General features: G+C 46.7%; 1 protein-coding gene across 2 annotated transcripts in view; it reads right to left on the minus strand.

Annotated features, from left to right (window-relative positions):
* Window positions 1-496: 496 nt before the first annotated feature.
* Window positions 497-24,983, minus strand: part of WDR45 (WD repeat domain 45) — a 93,609-nt gene continuing 69,122 nt past the window's right edge. For both annotated transcript variants that reach the window (XM_086940125.1, XM_086940124.1), the window contains 4 exons: window positions 22,442-22,650; window positions 20,858-20,959; window positions 10,808-10,953; window positions 497-1,135 (listed from right to left, as the gene is read on the minus strand). In XM_086940125.1, coding sequence (XP_086796251.1) covers window positions 1,026-1,135; window positions 10,808-10,953; window positions 20,858-20,959; window positions 22,442-22,650 — 567 coding nt within the window. In that variant the 3' untranslated portion in view covers window positions 497-1,025. The remainder of the gene's footprint in view (window positions 1,136-10,807; window positions 10,954-20,857; window positions 20,960-22,441; window positions 22,651-24,983) is intronic.

The raw sequence follows: 24,983 nt of genomic DNA on the forward strand, positions 1-24,983 counted from the left end.
CCCGCTTCTCCATGGTGAACCATACTGAAGCCGCACACAGTGAAGAAAGAGTAAAGGGATGGAAAGTGGGAGTGAGGTGAAGGTGGACCAGCGCTCCGTCATCAGCAATGCATAATGTTAGAATGACATGTTATCATGACGTTGATCACTTGTACACAAAATCTAATCCAACCTCAGTGCAAGAGTTTACACACACTGGCATCAGTGGCCTTTGTGGAATTTACAACCATGTCTAGATAGTCAAACTGCGAAAGATGTCGAAGTGGAGACCTGGGATGGAAACATAAAATATTGAATTTTTTCATTATTTTATGATACGTCATTCTGTTGCTGAAGACACTTAAAAAACAACACCACCATCAACCAAATAAAGACAGAATACAACAAAGGTGAAAGGACTTCTTCGTTTCATTCATCGCTTGAGAAGTCAGTTGCGCGACAACCCAGTGATGACGAACAAAAAAAAAGTGCAGCCTCATCAAGCCCAAGATGATGCTATTTTTTATCTTCATTTATTAGCCTCTTGTCACAGATAACGCAGCTGATGATGCTCACAGGATAGTATTATTTAATAACCAGGGTCCAGCGAAAAAGCAGCAGAAGAGAATCCATGCTGCAGAAGTGTCTATTATGGAAGGAAGATGTTGTGGTCCAGGTCTATCGTCTCACGCAGCACATGCAGAGGCAATACGGACTACAAGTTTATTATACACAACACATGGTGCAGTGCTAGGCCAGGAGTCTGCAAGCTCCTGCACTCTGGTGGCAATTTGAAATCTGAGTTCGGCCTAGGGTCACACATTCCCCAAAAGGGCACATTGTCCACTTTCCATGCCAAAAGCCACACATTCCAGGGCGGGTTCTGTCCCAACACGGCAAAATATCCAGCTTTTTGTGCCCAGATTCCCACAGTTCAGGGAGGGCCCCTTTAAGACAGGGTGCAATGTCCTCTTTTGCCTGCCCAGAGCCACATACTACACAGTCGGCCACATGCAGACAAGGTACAGTGTCCGCCCACACAGCCTTCAAAAGTCATCATCATCACAGATGTCCAGGTACACGTCAAACGCTTCCCGGTTGCAGTTGCCATCAGGAGTGAAGACGTACTTGTGAAAGGTGCCGTCCACGCAGATAGCTGTAAGGGAAAGAGAGGAGGACAACTTAAAGTAGCATATAAATCTTACATCTACCAGCTTCTAATGGCAGATATTGGGATGGGGAGGTAGAGGGATAGGGAAGATTGGGAGGATGCTGTATAAAGCTAAAAGAAATACTGCAGCGGGGCACAAACACCTGAACCTGCCCGGGACACATGCTCAACTCAAACTTGGAACCAGCTTAACCCGTTGCATGCTCATGACGAGCTCAGCTCGTCATGAGGCACGGTTGAGCCGTGTTTATGACTAGCTGAGCTCGTCATGACCGTTGCGCCGCGCCCACGCGGGGATAATTTCCCTGCTGTGCTGGGCGTTCCATTGGAACGGGCGTGGTCATGACAAGCTCAGCTCGTCGTGAGCACAGCGCCACCGTGCTGCATGACGAGCCGAACTCATCAGGAGCACCGGGGCGCTGCACGCGCCACCCAGCACAGCGGGGGAATTAGCCCCGCAGGGGAAGGGTTAAAGTTGACACAGAAACAGGGACACCCTGTGCAGGTTTCCGGTCTTTAAGTTTTGAACCACCAACAATGCATGACCCTCCAACCAACCCCCAACACCAATCTAGAGTTCAATCAACCACCACTCGCTATGTCTCCCAAATATTAATCATCCCCCTCCCCCCCCCCCCTGCCACCCAGCTGGTACTCCTGGAACACTCACTCCCTGTGCATGACCCAGTTCGCTACCGGGTTTTCCATGTGACTAGCCGTGTAATTTCTAAACAACTCTCCTTCTAAACTCTGTGTAGGATTGAAAGTCCTTAGCACAGCAACCATGTGCGCCCTGCTCCTTCCTTTGTCATTCTCACAGACCAATACATGTTGCTGCTCAGGTGACCAGTCACATGTCCAACTGGAGATGAGCAGCATGATTTCTGGGTGGCTCCAGAGCAGCCTTCTAGACCCTACTGACCTGTAGGAATCCATCCAGAGTGAAACGTCTGTTAACATTGGTGGCTACAGTCACCACATATGAGCCTTTTTTCACCTCACCCAAAGTTGGGTAAGTAGCCCATTCTATCTTGTCAAATCTGTGGGGCTGATTCACAAAGGTAAACTTACATGCAAATAAACCTAAACATGCCTGTTCACTCTTAACACTTTCGAGTAGCTTTACTACTTTGAGATGCATGTAAAGTTAACCAGCAGTGTAAACTTACATGTCTCAAGTCCCTGTAACAGGTGGTAGGCCGATGTTGTAGAATGCAAAGTTACTACAGCCAAAAAGGAGCAGTGGTAAGTCCAGCAACACACATTGCCAACCACTGATACTGCAACATCCTCCCGTAGAAAATAATGGAGGCAGGGACTTGTAATAGAACCTTGTAAAGACTAATGCTAAATGTAATTTATTTATCCAGACTTTTTAAAAATATATAAATTAAACTGAATGTAAAAAAATATATATTAAAAATAAATATTTTAAAATGTTTATTTTAATAACCCTTTTTGATTTTAAAATAAACATGTATATATATATATATATATATACACATATATATATATATATATATATATATATTTTTTTTAATGAATTTCAAATTGATAAATACATGTTTTAAATTTTTTAATACATATGTAAATACAAACATTTTAGGTTAGGGAAGATTTGTTTTAATAAATTGTTAAAAAGTATTTTTTATTTAATATATTTAAATAAATGTAACAATTATGTAAAAAATAAGTTTGAAGTTACTACTAGTAACTTTTCACATGTAGGCAGAGGTATCCACCACCGGGACAGAGCGCTCCGCATATTAAAGTACAGAAAAAAAGAGTAAAAGTTTGTTAATCTTTAAGAAACACATAGAAAAGAATTTTCTAATTTTAAATATTAAGGTTAGGAGGTGTGCTGCAGCGAAATTCGGGAACTTAAGGAGCGCAACACTGATCTCAACTATCTGGAGGATTTGGAGAACAGGTCCCGGAGATTTAATATTAGAATAAAGGTCGTTCCGCATGAGGCGGATGCAGGTCGCTTGGAGGACTTTGTTCTATGACTCTTTCACCACACTGTCCCAGAGCTGGAAGGAAGAGAGCTTCCACTTGACCGCACACATAGAGCAGGACGCTCACCTGTTGAAAAAGGCTTGAACCGCATGCGGTCGAAGTGGTTTGACCGTCGGTTCTGGTGTGCTGGGCCACGCAAGAAAGCGGGGGTAGCAATCCTAGTATCCACACACTTCCAGGGCCAGGTCCTTCAAATACACTCTGAAATCACGGGCCGCATGCTATTTGTGCGGATCTGTCTTTATCAATACACTTTCACTGTTGTATGCCTTTATGCGCCCAATGACCACCAGGAACCCTTTATCCGCCAGTCTGTTGAGATGATTCTCACCACACCATATATTAAGGTCTTGATAGGGGGGGGGATTTTAACCTGGTACCCGATACCTCCCTAGATTGGACCCCTTCAGAAGGCCGGCCCAATCGGAGCCCTCACCCAGCAGGGACTCCGGTGGTTTGCAGACGTGGGGTTGGTTGAGGCTTGGAGGTCACTACAGCCTTCCACAAAGTCATACACCTTTTTCTCAGCTGCGCACCTGTCCTATGCCAGAATTGACTATTTTCTAGTCTCTGCCTCCCTACTCACAGCGGTGACACATGCGGATATCGAGGTTGCTTCCATCTCGGACCATTTTCCTATCCAGCTTACACTGTGCCTTCCCAATAGCAGTCAGGGTTCCAGGATGTGGCGCCTTAATCCTAAACTGCTATCCTATAATCCTGCCATTAAAGAAGTTAAGAGAGTAATCATGGACTATCTCGCAAACAAAGTCAGACCACATACATCCATACCGACATTGTAGGACGCCCTTAAAGATTTAGTGACGGAAACCTGCATAGCTATAGTGGCACACCTCAATGGGGAACGCAGGGTTGAACGCAAGGTGCTAGAGGCGCAAGTGAGGGACATGGAGGAGGCGCATAGATGGACAGACTCACACAAGGCACAACAACATCTGATCATTGCTAGAAAACAGTTCAGGGGCCTTGACATGGACCAAGCCCTTCTCCGTACGAAGCAGAAATACAATGCCGGGGACAATAAAGCTGGAAGGCTCTAAGCCCATAGACTACGCGCACAGACGCATGAGCACTGCATACATGCTTTAGTAGACCAAGACCAGCATCTCTTGACACAAGGAAATTGCGGCGTAATTCGGACGGTTCTACGCTGAAATATACAGTGCGGAACTCCTGCTTTCCACACACTGCACCACCTATAAGGAGAAACCCCCCCCTAATGAAACTACCGGAGCCCACAGCAGCGCCCCTTGAGGCCGACATAACCATGCAAGAGGTCCTTGAGGCAATAGGGAGGCTTCAAGTGGAAAAGGACGCTAGACAGGATGGGTTCATAGCCGCTTTTGATCAAATATTTGTGGAGCAGTTGTCCCACGTGCAGGCCCAGCTATATAATTCCTTTAGTTCCTCTGGCGTGACCATGAAGACGGCCATCATAACAGTCCTACCAAAACCAGCAAAGGATTCTAAGCAATACGCTTCCTACCGCCCCTTATCATTGCTCAATGTGGATGTAAAGATTTTTACGGGGATTCTCGCCAGCAGATTGGGATGGTACATGCCCGGATTAGTAGAGCCTGACTAGTGGGGCTTCATTCCAGGACCCACATGTGGGGATAGCACAAAACGTCTCTTTCACCTAATAGAGAAAATTAACTGCTCATAGACACCCACACTGTTCTTATCAATAGACGCCAAAAAAGCGTTCGACAAGGTGCACTGGCCCTTCCTGCAGTTGGTGCTGGAGACTATTGGCTATGGCCCCCTGCGCTTTCGTCAATGAATCTGGGCCAGTTACGCAGAACCGGTGGCCTAGTGCAAGTTAATAACTCACTATCTCCCGCATTCCCTATTTTAAGGGGTACGCGACAGGGGTGCCCCCTTTCTCCACTCCTTTTCGCGTTATATATGGGGCCACTGGCACAACGCATTTGGGGGCATCCTCTCATTGAAGGGGTTTGGAAGGGTGGTCAATCCGACAAGATTGCATTATACGAGGACGATGTGCTGCTAGCTATCACCAAACCTCGCCAGTCGCTGACCCCTCGGCTGGAGGAACTCACATTATTCGGGGAAGCATCAGGGTTCAAAGTGAACGACACCAAATCCCAAGCCCTTAATCTCACCATTCCACGGGACGAGCAATCACACCTAGAAAAAACATTCCCCTTCACATGGGCCACACAGAGGATATCTTCCCTGGGCGTACAACTATTTTCTACTATTGACAAAACCCGATCACATACCTTTTTCACACTTCTGGCCACTGTGCACTCTTATTCAGTCCTGGCATGGGGGGTCTCATCTCTTGGTCGGGACGAATAGCAGCCGTAAACATGTCCTTCCTTTCCAAGATCCTATACCTCATGCAGGCAGTGCCACTACAACCACCCCCTTCCATGATGAAGAAACTTCAGTCTTCCTTAGAATCTTTTATCTGGGGCGGTAGGAGACCCAGCATGGCTAGGAAGCGCACATATCTCCCGGTGACTAAGGGTGGCTTGGGTATACCCCAACTTGAACACCTGCCTTTCAAAATAAATATATCAGGCATACTGCTTTTGTCATAACCTTTTATAATAAACAGGTAAGACATGGCATACGATGTAATGTTTCCCAGTGAAGCAATAAGGCCTATGGCCTTCATCATTTGCTTATCACAATAACTAAATCAAGCCCAGTGATTTGCACATGTGCATTCCAATAAGGCAACCATTGGGCATAGAGTCATAAAATGTAAATGATATGCAAAAAGAGCTTGAAAAACAATATGCAGCCTCACATAAAAGGGGTTAAGAAGGATTCTACGTCAATCCCCATGGTTTGTTAGAGGTTTCCGACACCAAAACTCTTGCCTACTACAGTAATGTGTGAGGTTCCATCAAATACAATAACTGTCTACAATCTTCAACACATCATAATACCAATCCACGCATAAATACCTGCAGGCTTTAACATGCTTTTCACAGTAAGCATATCCGGCCTACTAGACTGGTCATACACTTCTATACTACTATTATAAAGAGAGAACACAAACCTTTGAGCCAGGTAAACTCGAAAAGTACACCACCAATCACAACACCCAAGACATCGTTGAAAACCTCAGGGAAAGCAGAAGGACATAGGCTATTAAAAATAAAAAATATACATTGTTTAAAAAAAATTCGAAATAAAAAGAAAGTAGTCCCTTGCAAGTAGCGCCGGCCGCGACGTCTGCGTGATGACATCATTTGCGTTTGCGCTCCCTGGCAACACTTCCGGAAATGGCGCCGAAGATCGTGACCTGCTGGGAGGACTGCCGCGGCCCTGCTTGCTGCTGTGCGAAGTGGCGGCTTGTGCGGGCGGGGCGCCTGGAGAGTGGCGGCCTGTGCGGGCGGGGCGCCTGGAGCGGGACCGGCGGCTGAGGTAAGGATCTCCGGGACACGGGCGGGAGGGGGCCGGGGCGGGAGGGGGCCGGGGGCAGAAGTGCACGCAAGCCTCAAATGCTGCCCCAGCCCCTTTCTGCCCCAGGCAACGCTGGGGCGTGCTGCTAGTTCATAATAAACAGGTAAGGACTATGACCTTAATCATCAGCGTGTTACCATAATCACATCAGTCCTGCTTTATTGACCATAAGCTTTACACACTCTGGAGCAGTCACATACACACACACACTCTCTGGAGCAGTCACATACACACACACACACACACACTCTGGAGCAGTCACATACACACACACACACACTCTGGAGCAGTCACATACACACACACACTGAAGCAGTCACACACGTACACACTGTTTTTGCAATAGAAATTTGTTTCTCTGCCTCATTCTTGCTTCTTGTTGGTGCTTGCTTACTTTATTTTTTGTTGCTCCATTCCAGCGAGAGTGCCAAACTGGCAAGCACAACTTGGCCATCTTGTATATACATTCCTTAGTGGGCTTAGACATGCCTGTCCAGAAAGGGAAGTGTATACTTAACACGGGTAATCCTTTTGTATAGGCTACTGGAAATAAACAATTCTGCGCCAATCCATTTTTCAGTCTGATAATGGATTTATCACATATTCAACAGTTTTCAACAAAAAATAAATGTTCCTCGCTCAAATCGATCAAACGATACTACAAATGCTGGTTATTGACTACGACACAGATTGCAGCATTTTGAAAATATTGGCTGGTTATATCGCATGCCGATTGCTGTATTTCAGGATTAAAGAGGTGAGAAAGTTGTATTACATTTTCACTCCACCCGTGAAAACTGACAACTGCGGGAGACAGGTTGGAGCAGACAAAGTCACGTGGGAGAAGTTGCTCCTTGAACGAGCACTCAGTAGCAGTATCTTTCATCACTTTTGGATGCCCCGCAGATAAATCTACCGCATTCTGTACTACAGGCACACGGACAGCGGGAGGGGGACGGGGACACGAACAGCGGGGGGGGTCAGGAACGGGAAGACGGACAGCGGGAGGGGGGTGCGGGAACACACGGAAAGCACTCACCTGGACCTGGACTTCCTCCGGCGGTGGTCGGCCGCGGAATGACGAAAAGAAACCTCGACGAACAGAAAAATAAACCCCGCCCTCCGTCGCACTGACGTCCTAAAAGGGGCCGGATGAGAAAAACATCCCAGGAACGCCCACGAGTCGCCTCGGTGAATGATGGATGCCTCTGTCTTCCAATGGCTAGCCTCCATTTATGGAGCTAGCCAATGGAAGACAGAGGCGGGACTAAGCCCAAACTGTAGGAACATAAGATTTCTCCTGGGCGGAGCTAGTGCTCCGGCCCCAGGCGAAACCTAAAAAGGAATTGAAGAAAGACTACAGAGATTACGTTAGGCCCTTCTATTGGGGAGTATGCTGTGGGGTGACAACACACACATACAAATGTTACCCAATGGGGCCGGTGACTTGTCTGGCAGTGGGACGCAGTCTGAAAATCTCTTGCAATCTCTGTGAAATGTACCAAACGAATGCTGAAATCCTTAACATGAGGAGGAACACTGGTGCACTGTCAAAATACCACGAGCAAGACTAAACTGATTACAGGTTTGATAAATGATTTGGGCCATTGTTTTTCTTTGCTACTTACAAATTGGTTGATTTGTGATTTGTTCTTTAAAAAGTGATATTGCCCCTAAAGACCGGGTTGAGACCTTGAAATGCAATGGGACTCTTCTTTTAATTATGAATTATTTGAAAAGGATGAATTGCTTACAAAATGGAATAATTGACTTACGATACAAATTAAGATTTATTTTAGAAATGATGCAGCTATATGAAAGTTTAGCTGCATGGATTTATGGACTATGAACTTCCTAATCTTTACTTTTGTACTTTCTGTGACATCTTAATCTTTTCCTGTAACCTCCTGAAGGTGTTCCCGGTAACGCTGATGACATACCCAACAACCTTCAATTGGCACTGCCTGTAGCCCCAGATAGTGTACCTTGTTACTGAAATAGCTCTCCCTGCAGATTCCCAAAAATAACCCCCAAAGATATACGATCAAACACTCCAATGGCACAATACATAAACCTTGATGTGAATGACAAGAGAATTTCCCTATGCTCTTGAAGGCACTCCATGAAATCTCCCACTAGTACTCACAGTGTAGACCTGACCCCCCGGTCTCGCACCTCACTCACCCCCAACAACCACAAACGTAAACTCAGAATCATCCTGGACACCCACCTGACCATGAAGCAACAGATCAACGCGGTCTCCTCTGCCTGCTTCCCCAACCTTCTCATGCTCCTCAAGATCTTCCATTGGATCCGTTCTCAACCAGGAAGTCCGTGACCCAACCCCCATCTCCAGTCGACTCGACGATGGCAATGCACTCTATGCCGGAACCACCAAACAGCTCCTGAACCGACTCCAGACCGTCCAGAACTCGGCAGCAAAACTCATCCTCGACCTACCCAGAAGAACAAGCATCACCCTCCACTTCAGAGCTCGTAACTGGCTCCCCATCCAGGAAAGATGCCTCTTCAAACTCCTCACGCATGTCTACAAAGCCCTCCACAAATCTGGATCCGCCTACATCAACAACTGCCTGACATTCCACCAGCCAACCAGAGAGCTCCGATCCTCCACCCTCGCTCTGGCCCACATCCCCCGCATCCGTTGTAGCCGCTGAGCGGGTCGCTCCTTCTACCTTGCCGCCAAGTCCTGGAACAAGCTCCCCCTCTACCTGCGTACCTCCCGATCTCTGAAGGACTTCCGGAAGCAGCTCAAGACATAGTTGTTCAACCACCATTTGCCCTCCGATCCAGGCTTGCATATCAATCCAGCGCCTGGAGACCCCTGGGGTGACATGCAGCGCTTTATAAGTCCCACTGATTGACTGAACATCCTATCCTATGCCTTCGACATGCAACTCATACTCTCCCTCTCGAACAAGAACCCCAACACTAGAAACAAGCTCCATTCCTGCATTACCGAAGTCCCCGACTGAATGAAAGCCAACTGTCTCAAGCTCAACACCGACAGGACAGAAATAGTGCTCTTTAGCAAAAAACAACAAAAACAACTCACCGTCGGACTCCAACTGGTGGCCAGCGGAATTAGGATGCACACCCAGCACCATGCAAGGGACACCAGAATCATTGTCTTCAGCAAACTGGACATGACGCTCAAGTCAACACCATCACTGCACCGTTCCCAGACCCTGAAGAGGCTGAGGAAGCATACTTCACTCGTTTTCCAATGAGACAACCTACCCTTGGCAGGGCTATGCAGAACCACTGCTCAGCGCCAGGATACCCTTGCGGATGATAATGCTCTTCACAGAAAAACACATAACATAACACGGTTACCCAGGAAGAAGAGGGGGCTTGGTCTCCTGCAAATTTAAGGATTATGTATGTGAGCAATTTTTTTAAGTCATTTTTTTTATAGGAAAGGTGACTTGTTGTGTCTATCTTAAGCAATGTTTAATTTGTAAAAATAATATGTGCCAGAGTCCTCTTCAGGAGGCCACCATAGCTTGCACCACCAACTGGAAATGCTAGCGATGCCAACGACAGTATCTACACAACTACTAACCATCACACTGCTATATTTGTGACAATTTATGCTGTTCGAGGCCACCAAATCTATAATACTGGCTCGGACGATCGGTATTAGTTGTTTTAAATGTCTATTGAATGAATAAAGAGCTGTTCTGCTCCTCCATAAATAATACAAAGAGCACCATCATGTGACAGCTGTCATAAGTGCCAGTGCTGACAAATAAGTCAGTGCCAGTGCCGAGCACCAGAAGCCACCAGCTCAAATTAAGCACTGAAATCTTAAGTATTTCCAATGTATATTTCCCACCCTTGAAGTGCATTCCATTCCTCCTTTCCATTTTCTCGAGCATGTTGTTCTGTAAATAATGATTTGTAAATAACTTTGTTTCAGTGGGTTCGGTTAGTAAACGAGCTCAAGCCTTTGGGCTGTTGGCAATAAATATGGATTATAAATTTCACTGTCTGGAATGTGAATCTTTACACACTGCCTGTAAACTCCTGATAGCTATGACTGAACCCTCCATAAGCACCAATGACTCATGCTGTCACTTTCCACAGGCATTCTCTTCATGCCCCCAATGACACTCTACACACCACATCAGGACACTCATTGTCACTCACCGATAACAGAGTTGACATTCTTAGAGGCGCTCTTCCCAAATGCACAGATGCAGGCTGACTCTGCTGGTACGGTGAAACTGGCCAAGCTCCACTGGGAATCCACGTACTGACCGATCATGGGGCCCACCTTCCCCACACGAGCCAAGCTGCAGAAAGAGAGGAGAGGAGGGCGTCAAAAGATATAAGACAACCCAAAAGGTTTACATTATTATTCTTTACCAGTGTATTTACAAAATGTGCAAAGCAGAGCTTGAAAAAGCTTTGGCAGGGAGGCCAGGCAGTGTTGAATTAACTGTTGTACACTCTACAGCACCCCTCCACTGCTAGTGCGTAGAATCCCACTTGTACCAGCAAATATGGCCCGGAGAGCGATCACTGCTCTGCAAACTAGACACAGATCTCAGCATCCTACATGTGTGATCAATGTCAGGCACACAGTTCTTACCAGAAATAAATAGTGTTAAATAAATAGTGATAGGCATCACCTTGATGGCATGCACTGGCAAGTCAAACCCCCTGGCAGAGGAAAAGGAAAGCTTTGTGCATGCAGAGCATTGTTTTCATCTTATACAATGAATTAACCCCTTGTGTGCTCATAACGAGACCAGATATTTACAACAAGGGGTGGTGAGGGACAGAGTCTCTGAATTAAGCAGAAATCTCTCACCCAGTCAAGAGATCAGGGCTAGATCCAACACCGTTTTTTAGCTCACTGCGCCATCCCAGTTTCAGAACCTGGCTGTATGCAAATTAGTCTGTTCCTGTCCCAGTGCATGATGGGAACAGGGCAAACCAAACTACAAAAGCCAATTCTTACACTGGGAAGGAAACAAGCTCCCGGGGACCGGTTTCTGGCATTACAGCCGTCTTCGGCCCGGTTTGCTTGAATCCTGATGGTGCAATGAGCAAGGGTCTCACATCTGAGAATACCCTTCCACGCTTAGGGTGGACAAAAATATTTACAACAAGGGGTGGTGAGGGACAGAGTCTCTGAATTAAGCAGAAATCTCTCACCCAGTCAAGAGATCAGGGCTAGATCCAACCCCGTTTTTTAGCTCACTGCACCATCCCAGTTTCAGAACCTGGCTGTATGCAAATTAGTCTGTTCCTGTCCCAGTGCATGATGGGAACAGGGCAAACCAAACTACAAAAGCCAATTCTTACACTGGGAAGGAAACAAGCTCCCGGGGACCGGTTTCTGGCATTACAGCCGTCTTCGGCCCGGTTTGCTTGAATCCTGATGGTGCAATGAGCAAGGGTCTCACATCTGAGAATACCCTTCCACGCTTAGGGTGGACAAAAATATTTACAACAAGGGGTGGTGAGGGACAGAGTCTCTGAATTAAGCAGAAATCTCTCACCCAGTCAAGAGATCAGGGCTAGATCCAACACTGTTTTTTAGCTCACTGCACCATCCCAGTTTCAGAACCTGGCTGTATGCAAATTAGTCTGTTCCTGTCCCAGTGCATGATGGGAACAGGGCAAACCAAACTACAAAAGCCAATTCTTACACTGGGAAGGAAACAAGCTCCCGGGGACCGGTTTCTGGCATTACAGCCGTCTTCGGCCCGGTTTGCTTGAATCCTGATGGTGCAATGAGCAAGGGTCTCACATCTGAGAATACCCTTCCACGCTTAGGGTGGACAAAAATATTTACAACAAGGGACAGACTGATTTGCATATAGCCAGGTTCTGAGCTGGGATGGGGCAGTGAGATAAATAACGGTGATGGATCAAGCCCTGATCTTTGGACTGGGTAAGAGTGGTCTGTTTAACTCAGACACTCTGTTCATCACCATCCCCTTTTCTAAATCGTTTTTGGCCACTATAGGTGTGGCAGGGTATACTCAGACATGAGTCCCTTTCTCACTGCTCCATCAGGATTCAAGCAAGCCGGGCCGAAGAAGGCTGAAATGCCAGAAACCGGTCCCCGGTAGCTTGTCTCCTTTCTGGTGAAGAATTGGCTTGGTAGTTTGGTCTGCCCTGTTCCCATGATGCACTGGGCCAGGGACAGACTGATTTGCATATAGCCAGGTTCTGAGCTGGGATGGGGCAGTGAGATAAATAACGGTGATGGATCAAGCCCTGATCTTTGGACTGGGTAAGAGTGGTCTGTTTAACTCAGACACTCTGTTCATCACCACCCCCTTTTCTAAATCGTTTTTGGCCACTATAGGTGTGGCAGGGTATACTCAGACATGAGTCCCTTTCTCACTGCTCCATCAGGATTCAAGCAAGCCGGGCCGAAGAAGGCTGAAATGCCAGAAACCGGTCCCCGGTAGCTTGTCTCCTTTCTGGTGAAGAATTGGCTTGGTAGTTTGGTCTGCCCTGTTCCCATGATGCACTGGGCCAGGGACAGACTGATTTGCATATAGCCAGGTTCTGAGCTGGGATGGGGCAGTGAGATAAATAACGGTGATGGATCAAGCCCTGATCTTTGGACTGGGTAAGAGTGGTCTGTTTAACTCAGACACTCTGTTCATCACCACCCCCTTTTCTAAATCATAACGAGACCAGGCCATCATGAGTCACAGTTGAGCTGTTCTCATGTCGGTCTGGCCTGGTCATAACGCACGCGCGGTTAATTCCCGCCTGTGCGGGTGAATTAATGAGTGGGTGGGGTTGTGACAAGATCAGGTCGTCATGAGCACAGCTCCACGTGACTCATGACGGCTTGGTCTCGTCACGAGCACTGCGGCGCCGGGCTCAACCCCGCACCGTGAGAGAATTAGCCCCGTAGGGAAGGGGTTAAATAGAGACATTCAGATCATCTGTGTCAGTCACTGCCCACGCCCGACTCTGCCTTGGTACAAACCAGGGAAGGTCTTATTCGGAGCATGACCGCCAGCACTCCAGCCTCAGTTCCATAATTTTGGGTGTATATGATCAGAAAAACATTAGTTACTTACAAGTAATTGTTATGTAAAAAAGTATTTATAAAGCACACATCCACCAAATGATTTCTTGGCGCTAGTTTTAGTTCTCCAACCTAGGTTTATGTCAAAGATAACTGCTTCTGATCCGGCCGAAAGCCATGTTGGGGCCCATAGCTCCTGGCAGAGTAACCCGAAATAACTGGCCTGCCCGGGCAGCACGCAGACTGTATCTGAATTCATGAAAAGATGCCACCACTGGAGTACTAGAAACAAACCAGTAGCTCCTTTTTCCAGCAACAGATCCTTCATAGAGGTGTGCGCTCCTTTTTATATCCGTGGGTATGTGGGAAGGCAGGAGGTAAGGCAAGGTTTGCTCTTCTGGCACAAATGCATGTGTCTGTTCTCCGATTGTAATGTTCGGTGAATTAATGGGCATCCCTCCATCTCGCTGCCTTGCACATCTACTGCAACCAAGCATTACACGGAGGCCATAGGTTCTTGCTGTAGCGGTCACTGAATGCACTGAACTCCTGCCATGAATATGCAAATCAGCCTTTTTGCAGAATAATTTGGTACATTCTACAAGCCATCAGGCAATTCCTGGGATTGAAATGGCTTGCATTTTTTTCCTAATCATAAAGCACAAACAATAAATTGCAGAGTCCGAATTCCAAAGTCCTGGAGTTACTATATCCAGATATTAATGCGTGACAATGACATTTTGCATACAAATCACTCAGGGTTCAGGGCCAAGCACTCGACGGAATCCGCCCTCCTGTTCACGGTGAAAACCCCGCGGGTCGCCATTAACCAGGGGAAGAAAGCCGTCTAGTAAAATCAGGGATAGCAGGAGAGGTGTTGGCATGGCTGAAAAATGTTCTCAATCAAAGGCGGCAAGTCACCGTACCAGGAGAGTTTTGCTCCAAAGAGAAAGTCTTGAAGACAGGGGTGCCGCAGGGCTCTAGTTTGAGCTCTGTACTTTTCAACCTGTATATGGTCCCCCTGATCGAACTTATTTCATCTTTTCGGATCAGCACAGTATCATATGCTGATGATACTCGGGTCATCCTAGTGCTGGACAGGGAGCTGCCTGGAGCCGAAGAAAATCTTAAAAACTGCCTTGCCGCCACATTTGATTGGATGAGGAACAATCACCTTAAGTGTAATTCGGGCAAAACCGAAATTTTGCCGTTTGGGCATCAAAACCTGTTCTCACCCAAACAGTGGTGGCCGGAACATGCAGAAGCTCCCCCCAACACCATTTCCACTGCCCGCAATCTGGGCATTACGTTTTATGACTTCCTGTCATTTATACAACAGGCGGTGACCGTGGCCGGCACGTGTTTTAACATCATTAAAGGTCTTGGAAATTTTTTTGACTTTCTTTCACTGGCAGCAAGGCAAACGGTGGCGGTTGCGCTTATAACATCAAGGCTTGATTACTGCAATAGCCTGTATGCGGGAGCGAATAAATCTGTGCTCCACAGGCTGCAGATGGTCCAGCACGCAGCCGCCCGCCTGGTCCTTGGCTGGCCAAGGAAGTCATCCGCCTCGGCCGCGCGTAACGCCCTTCATTGGCTGCCAATACACAAGCTCTTCCTGTTTAAAATACTGATTATCACATTTAGGGCCCTCCATTTGCAAGGGCCTAAATACCTCTCAAAAGGGTTTAGACGCTGTTTGCCATCACGGAGCCTTAGGTCCTCAAACCTGAATTTACTGGTGATCCCAAGATTCAAGCTTGTCACCAAGGGGGAAAATCCCTTGTGTTGGGATCTAGGGCGTGGAACAAGCTTCCACCACAGCTCCGGCAAATCCCCGCAGAGAGCCAGTTTAGGAAAGCCCTGAAAAGCTGGATCTACAACCTTACGGATACCGCTTGTAAAACTTTAGTGTAAGTGCGCAGGTCCTCTGAACTCCAGCAGTCAGCCGGCCCGGTCCATCTGGCTACGGTACTCAGGGCCAAGATGCTCCTTGGAGTGATAGCTGCGCTATAAAAATGTGCCTTTACATTACATTAATCCCAGATGCTCTGATTCAACAGCATGTAAATACAAACCACTTAACTACTGAGACCCCATGAATCAATCAATTCAAAGAAGTGTCCGCCTTCACCGAGCCAAGATGACATCATTAAAAGTTGCACTTGAATATTTACGATCCACACAAATCCTGTGTAGGTGGGGATACCACTTTCGCCTGCTCTTTTAGCTGAATAAAACCCTGTCAATCACCACTTGCGAGGAGGCAAAGAAGCTGCTGGGATTTGATCCGCCACAAGGAGATAAGGATTCAACAATTGATGTTTGCCTCACATTGTCATTCTAAGAGTCTTTAAGCCCGAGATGGTGGAAGAGGAATAAGTAATGCGAGGCTGATAAAGCATAAATGACATCCATGCACCAATAATCAAGACTGTATGTGCTGGAAGAGTGACGCTGGCTGGCTTACAAACAGACATGAAGCTATCCAAGTGCTTCCTTAGCTGTGGTCCAGCTCCAGGCGGCTGCTGTTCTTTGAACCAAGGTACATGGATCCGGTCACGTTACACAATATCTTGCCTGTTGCTATTCACACTAAAACTTTAAAGAACTATTGTCACGCTGATGTTTAAATCTCTACTCAGTTTCCTAAGAATTGTATAATGTTCTCCTGCCTTAACAGCGTTATTTAGCTCCACATTGTTGGGGAAGAGAGAGCACCACAGTCGCTTGTCCCCAACCTTACAGGGGTGGGCGGCTATCCTCTCGCCTACCATTCTTGGTTCATTCACTAGAAAGCACTTTTATCTGTGAGCCAGAAAGACATTTTAGAGTTCAGAATTTATGGTGACTTTTTTTGTTTTTATGGTTTTTCAAACCCGGCCAGTGCACTGCTACCTAGAATCACGTCACTTTTACTAGTGGTAGTAATCAAAGCATCTCTTCCTGTGGATGAAGCATGGGGTACACCTCACATGGGCCACCGCGTGGTCAGGTTGAGATGATATAACTGAACCAGAGTTCTTGCCCACTCACCCGGATACCCATCATAAGGACCATGAACTTTGTGACCCCTCCGGCCTGGTGAGAGCACAGCTTTCCTGAAGTGATTCCATACCTTGGGAGCAAGCACCGTGATGCTTCTCAAGACATGTGTACCAGCTCGCGATGTCCCAAAACGGGGATCCAAACTCCAAACTATACTCATCACAGTCCCACTCCACGCCACTGTGTAAATACACTGAGGCGACACTCTTGATGTGAACAAGGACCCCATTCCCTTCTGAAAGGTCACATACAGTCAAACATGGGAGGCTGCTTGGTTGTGGGTGCCGGCTTCTGAATGTTTTGTGCACACTTTTCACTGTTTACGGCCTTTACGATGACAAAGATGCCTTCATCTCAACCCTAGTCCCTGCAATCGCCTACTCCACTGAGGGGGAATATCATAATTGGGATGTAAGACCAAAGTTCAGAGAAATCTTCACTTCCTAGACACCAACCTACAGCTCTGGTGTCTTTACTGGCTGGTCTGCATGACTTTCATCTGGTCTCATTCTCTCTGATGGATTCGGTGTAACGCACACAAATAGACTTTTGATGTTATAATCTCACTTGTAGGAGGCAGAACCATGTGATCCTATGAAACTAGAGGAGCATTAGCCAAAGCCAGGTTTCCATCCAGCCGAGCACACATTTTGACTGCACTGTAATATCAGTAGCAGGAGAGGAAGTCAAGCATGCCACCTCAGAGGTACCAGGTAAGAAGGCTCTGTGACACAATGGTTCCACAACTTCTTTTTTATAAAGTAGTCATTGCTATCTTGAATCCTCCTTTAACTAAGGTTTTTAATTTTATCCACAACATGGTGCCAGTTATGCCTTGTATGATGGAATCCTCTCTCATTCGGTGATTAAAACCAAACTAATACCTCATGGTGGGCAGTTCCAATTGGCAGAGTGCCTAGCTGTGCACCAACATAGGGGTTTTCACCAAGATTCTCACTACTGCCCTTGAAGATATGTTGCCAAATCTCATCTCCCCATATCAAGCCAATTTTATAAAAGAACGCCAACCTGACAAGGACGCGAGACTTGCCCTCAACATTTCAGAGCCACTCTTAAAAACAGCAGAACAGTCTTTCTCCCGCTAGATGTAGAGAAAGCATTTGATAGAATAGATATGACTTTCCTTCATAAAACCGTGGCAAAAATTGGCCTCAGCCCAAAAATAACGTTTTTCAGAACACATGGTTGGTCAAGAGAGACAAAACAGGGATACCCAATGTCACGACTGGTTTTGCTCCATCGAACCACTGGTGCAACATTTACAATCACCAAGATTAAAGGTGCGAATATTACTTTGAGACAACACCAAGGTGGCATTGTTCGCTGATGATACCGGATGTTAATTGGCTCCTACTGAGAATTTATTTGCTGCCTTTACCCAGTTGAGTTCGGCAATTTCAAGAAGTCCCTAAATTAAAACATAATCATCATAAGTCCACCATAACAGGAAGGTAACAAAGTTAAAGAAGCATGGCTTTGATTGGGTCCCTATAGGAAAAGATTACTTAGGTGTTACCCTCCCTTCAACCACCGATAGCATCTAACCAAGTACGGTCCACACCTACTCGATATACAAATAGTTAAAAACATGGGGCAAGTTGGAAATTCCTATAATGGGCACAACATGAAAAGGTGAAACAGGCAGTCGGTTGGAAAAACACCAGAATGGAAGATCTCTTTCAGACGGGACAATACCGGAAGCCATCTCCCAACTCTAATGGGAAACGTCCTCGCTTCAAAGGGACTTCTGTCTACTTCCCTTAAAACTCCTCAGTCTCATCCACAACTAAAGATACGTGGAATGTTCGTGGGGGAAGTGCTGCATTTTACATCTGCTGTTTAGGCTCTTCCTTTAATCCTCAGACTTAGGTACCACTGAAATGTAGCCGAGGCTAAAGGGGACCGGGTGTGGCTACAGCGACATAAGTCTCATGTGCTCCACATGCATACTTTAAATGCACAGGTAATGTAGACACTCATGACATCCATGTCCCACACGGATGGAGAAATATCCTGGTAGAAGTGGTCTGGCAGACTAAATTAAAAACATGGAAGAGGCTGAAAGGCAACCCTCCCTAGCAAGCAACAGGGGAAAAGCCTGCCCAGCACCATCACGGTCAGTTCTCTACAGCCCAGAAAGCTGACAGTAGTCGCACTCATCCAAAGAAGGGTGCACATGGCGTGCCAGTCTGACCAGAGCCTGTCTTTGGGTCTCATACATATTGCAAATGGCCCCTCCACTGCACATGGTGCAAGTGTGCAATTGTTCTGTGGGCTGAGGTAAAGGTCGAAGGCTCCAGCTGGCAGTATTGAGTTCAAGGCAGGAGCTTAAGCGCTCCAGAGTCAAGCAAGGGACCTTTCTCTGTCCCACAGACACCCCTGCCCACCCCGTGAGGATTCACATGCCCCAGAGATTACTAAACTGTTAAAGAAGCCCACTCATCGAATTGGGAAAACTAGTAGGAAGTCCCTCTGAATTCTCGTGCTTTAGCCTTGCACTGTACTACACCATGAAGTCCAATCCTTGCAAATATACAAATCACTGGGGCGGCTTAGTGTTTTCACACTTCATAGCCAAATGCTTGGGTAGTTTGTGGTCCACATGGACCACACATCTAGTGCCAGACAAGCAAGGCTTGCCCGGAGGAGGGCACACACCATGGCACAGCATTCTATTTCAATGGCAGCCCATTTATGCATTTTGGCTGGACCCTACATCAGATGAAGGAAACCGAATGCTTCCTGTCCTCCCTTCCAAATAAGCTGACGGACTGCGACGGTAAGACCAGCACTGCCTAAAGACCAGGCTTTCAGTTGAGCGATGGCTAGAAATACAAGTGCAAAAAAACCAGACAACGTGTTTGAATATTAGTAAAACTTGTCGAAAACGTAGAACATCAAAATCCCTGTGTGTAAAATGACATGCAAACCATTTCTTCACAACTGGTATTTCTAAGGTGCACCTCAGGGTAATTATGACACAGCTCTATGTCTCTAGGATTCCCCCTGGGAATCCAGAGTTTCATCTGGGCACTCAGGAGTGTCTCTGGGGGCTCTCTGGGTATCTATGATTCCTTTCTAGGAATCTATGGTGCCACTTCAGGTCTTTAGGGCACAACTCAAGGCAGCTATGGTGTACTTCTGCGTATGTGTGAGGCCAATTTCGAATTTGTGAGGCCCCAGTAATGGTGCTTCGATGGGTATCTATGCTGAACCGTGGTGTGCCCATGATGCAACACTGGAGCTCTATGGTGCAATACTAGTTATTCATGCTTTCCCTACATGTGTCTCTTCTGGCTATTATTAGGACCTCTTTGGTTATCCATGGTGCCAATGTAGCTCTCTATGGTCACCCCTGGGTCTCCATGGTGTCACTCTAGCTGTCTATGGTGCACCTCTGGGTCTCCATGGTGTCACTCTAGCTGTCTATGGTGCACCTCTGGGTCTCTATGGTGCCACTCTAGCTCTCTATGGTGCACCTCTGGGTCTCCATGGTGTCACTCTAGCCGTCTATGGTGCACCTCTGGGTCTCAATGGTGTCACTCTAGCTCTCTATGGTGCCACTCTAGGTCTCTATGGTGAACCTCTGGGTCTCTATGGTCTATTGGGTGCCCCTTAGTGCAACTGGAGTTCTCTATGGCCTACCTCGGGGTTTCTATTTTGCCTCAGGGTTATGTGTGGAGACTGCTTGGTGTTACGGTGGCCCTTTGCTTGTGCACGGGATTGCTGTGGAGATCCGTGCAGCATTATGGTGCCCTCGACTGCTCTATGATATATCTGTGTGAACCAAGGGTCGATGATGGGCATCTATAGTGCTCCCCGGCTCACCAGGAACACCTCTGCATGTCTATGGTACACATCGGTGTCACGCAGGTGCAGCGATTGGTATTTAGGGTATACCACTAGGTACCCACATAGACTCTCTGTGTATTACGGTGCTCATCTATCTCTCGATGGTATATTCACGTACATCATATAAAAGAATTCCTAAGTAACCTGGGAAGGAGGCTTGGGCGCAATGGGGGGTTTGGAGCGATGTTTCTGGGTGTCAAGAATCTGTGCAGGAAATTAAGCCATGGTTAGATCTTAACTTCCTATTAACCAAATAGATGTTCTCAGCTTACGCAGATCTGCGGTTCAGCTTTGTGTCTTTCAGTGCGAAGATGTGAATGGTCCCCTTGTCACTGGAGGCGCAGAGGAACGACGAGTCGTGGCTGAAATTGATGCTGCAAAACAAGACGGAAATTGTGAGTGAAGCATTACTGAAGTACCCTCCCTCACAGTCAGGAATAACATCTAAAGTGGTCCTGATTCAATGTCCCTGCACCACGCAACACCATGGGACAGTCTTTTGTGTGACACATGTCTGGCACAAAAGGCACATCTTCCATTCGGGTCAATTCTTCATATAGCAATTCAATTCAATTAAATGTTATTAAGAATTTGGATCGCCAATGAGGCCCACTTAAAATTACGCACAATTATTTTATAAGTACAAATTAAAATACAAATTCAGTTCATTGCCATCGTAAACAGAATAAAATATCAAACAAATTAGATTCCAATGTAATTTTATCAAAGTTCACCGAAACACAGAATTTATAGCTTTATAACAGCAGTATTAAATTCAATATAGCCCATTATCAAAGAAATGTGCCCCTTCATAGCCAGTTCTCGAAGTCTATGAACACATGGGAACAATCAAGAACACCGAATATGCAAAAGGAGACAAGGGTATTCATTAATCGACAAAGAACATTATTTAAATGCTTATACAATTTTATAGATATTAGAATACAATACCGATTTCACAGTAAATCTAAATTTTATAAAGTAGAACCTGCAGCAGCAAAGGATTATAAACAAAACAGGTTCCAAGGAGATGAAACATTTGTGACTAAAAACTGTTTTTCCTGGCAATGACGAATAACAAGCTATGATATGATCTTCTTCATATAGCCATTGGAGTTGCTTGTGGAAAAGTGCAAGGCTACTGTTGACAGGGACTTTTAATTTCTGTTCATGCTTGTCATCCTTCTAGGTTTTTGTGTTCGTTACCTTAAGATGGGCTGTTCCCGTGTAAAATTGAAGGGCTGTCTGTTTCCTATTCCCACCTGTTTTATCGACCAGTCATGGCAAACATACAGGTAAAGCTGAGATTTCAGAGTCTCATGTGCGAATTCTGAAGAGGGAAGATCGAACTTGTAGAACTTTGCTTCAAAAAATATTATGCACTTTTTAAAAACTCTGCAGTTTGATGTCCACGAATTCTGACAATAATTAGGAGTAAAAATGCTGGAGAAAATTGTTCAAAAACTATTTTTTGCACAATAGTCACTCAAAACTTTTTTGTACAAAATTCCGCCTACAGGCAAACTTTCCATCTTCACAACACTAAAGTTGTGAACCTATCACAATTCCATAGGTATGACCTTAATTGAGCTCACCCCGAACTCTTACTGGTACCTTTTAAGATCATTGCTCTGTGTTAAATGGATTCTGGTCTCCCCAATGGTGTTTCAGCCTTGTGTTGCTTACTCCGTTCTGTTATGTTTTGTCGGTCTTCATACCCCCCTGTGACTTCTTTTAACATCTTCTAACAGCGTTACTGCACGGATGTGTGTGCACCCTCTTCGGTCTCATCATATGTACAAACCACAGCTACCAGGACCCCTCCCACACATCCAGCCCCTCTACCCGCGTCTTACCAGTAGAGTGTGGCAGGGTCCGTGCCTCGCCTCAGCTCCACCAGCTTGTCCTTGGTCTGGGTATCAAAGAGCCGTATGAGGGTGCCTTTCCTCGACGCGGATGCTACGACGGTGCCCTGCTGATTGAGGGCAATGCAGGCAATCTCTGTCTGGTGGGCGTTAATGGTGAACGGCGCTGATGAAGTGCCTGGCTTGGTGTTGGATAAATCCTGTGGGAAAACAGAAAACTCCATGTGGTGAGAACCCACAGGAAAGAGGGTGCTCGCTCAGCGAGGCCATCATTTCCTAATTAACGAATTTAGTAAATTGTTAAACAGGTTTTTAGCAAACTGCAGGGAAGCATGCACTCATTCTACTCGACTATAATCCATGGCAATGATTGGTCTCCTCCTGACATAAGGAGATCTACACATATGTAAATAAAGACTCCTGCATTACAAGTTTGTCAGGATAAGGAGAACAGTGTTTGTGTCCGATCTTTATTGGAACGGAAAAGTCCCTTGCATGGTGACGCATGTACACCCCTGCCCGAGTCCCCAGGCTGCAACAATTCCTAAATCTCTGGTGCTTAAATTTGCAGTTTTGGGCAAATACGGATCATGCATGTGTGCCACAACATAGGCTTGTCTCATGGATTACAGCCTTGTTGGCCTGGGAGGGGAGTCCAAAGGGCCACTCTCTTGTTGGCAAAAGGCTACTGCCTTTACCAGGAGTTAAGTAAAATGAGCATGGTGGCAACATACCGTGCAGTGATCAGTAGAAGTGAACAGCCCTCTTTACAAGTGTCACTGGAGTGAGGCCTACAAGTAAAGTTCCACTGCTGTGTGCCTAACTCACCCTTGGCCCCTTAGCGCTGTGCGGCATGCATGTGGTTGCATGAGGGCTGTGTGTATCTGTGCCTGTGACTGGTGCGGACATGTAAGACTGAGTTCCATTTTAGAAGACCCAGGGCGGACTGGAGGAGCATGAGGCGGTAGAGGCATCCACCAGATTTTTGAATTGCTGCATTCCTGTGAGCTGGGTGGGACACACGCACTGAAGGAAGAAGAGCCTGCTATGACGTTTACCTTCTGGAGTAAGAGTAGAGCGGGGCATGGAGTGGGCACCTCAAAAGGAAGCAGACTTCCATCATAAACTTTAAAGACTCAGACCCAAAATTGCATTTGGTGCCTGGAAATGGACTTTAAGAAAGGGATCTCGAGGCCCCCAAAGGAGTCAACTGTCATGCAGCCAATCAGGCTCTGCGAGGAGGGGGAGGTCTGTGAGACTTCTGCCTGTAACCACGGCTGGAGGCTAAGGCCTGACAGTTTCCCATCTGGGTATGGGGACATCACAGACCACCTGGCCCTGGAGGACCAGTGCCGGTCAGCTTGCCAAGACCAGTGAGTCCTGTGGGGAAGAAGAGAGCACTGGAAGGATCCTGGAGGGTGAATCCCTGCAAAGAGGTGTGAGGAGACGGTTGGTGCACTGATTACGTCATCACCTGTGTGCGGTATCCCATATGCCAGAGGAGGCTGCCGTGAAGAGGACCTTGCTACTGTCCCCAACGGGCCATTGCCCCAGTGTGGAGAAGGTGTGGTGAGCCTGTATGCCAAAGGGTGACACTTGAAAAAGACATGGATCGTAGCTTGGTGGATGCCATCGTCTCAAGGAGAGGCCGACCTGGTGATCCTTGCTGGCCAGAGCCAAAAAAAGAATTAGAACCAGAAGCTGTTGAAGCCCCCAATCCATACCTGTGGGGGAAGACCAAAGGAAAAGTACAGTTGCATCACAGTAGCGCCAAGGACACCCAGCCACGGTGCCTGCAGAGCCACGTATGCGATACTCATGGGAGGCAGCAGCTGCAGCTGCCAGGCACACAAGAGGGATGCTCTCGGAGACTCCGGTCGGACAACCCCTGCTGGTGCAGGTAAGTCTAATTGAAGGGCTAGAAGGCCCTGGTGGGGATCTTGGCTGCCAAATAATGCTTTGGCGCTGGAACACTTTTGACTTTTCTAAGAGTCAGGGAGGGACTACCGAGACTCAGACTGCTAGTGGGCCTGACATGAATGTCGCCTTTAGTGAATGGGGAAAAAAACATCACTAGTGAGAGGAGAGTGGAACTCATGGACCTGCCTATAAACCCCTGACCTCAGGGGCTGTGTGTATTGCTTGTGTATGTCATAGTACACTTTATGCATGTATTTAAATACTACTTTGGTATAAATTACAGTATTTGACTAGACAATCATTTTTTACTTCTACTGAACATCCTTTGAGCTGTGAATCTGTGTTCTCTCTCCTGTATCTACCTTCGTCCAAGAAGCCTTGGTCTGCTTGACCCGTGACACCACTGAGAGTCAAGTGCTGAAGTGGTACTTGGTCAGTTGCTCAGAATCTAAAGAAGGTTGGACCCTGGAAATTTAGAAGTAAAAGGCAACAACCCCCACGTTTGGGCCTAGAAGCTTCTGCTTGCCTCGTGGCCCTCTAAATGGTGGTCCTGACAATCCTGCAATTCAGAGTTACGCATAATTACTGCACAACTGAGAATTTTGCATGTGCA

Source organism: Lissotriton vulgaris, chromosome 10, assembly GCF_964263255.1.
Source record: "Lissotriton vulgaris chromosome 10, aLisVul1.2, whole genome shotgun sequence".
Classification (NCBI taxonomy): domain Eukaryota; kingdom Metazoa; phylum Chordata; class Amphibia; order Caudata; family Salamandridae; genus Lissotriton; species Lissotriton vulgaris.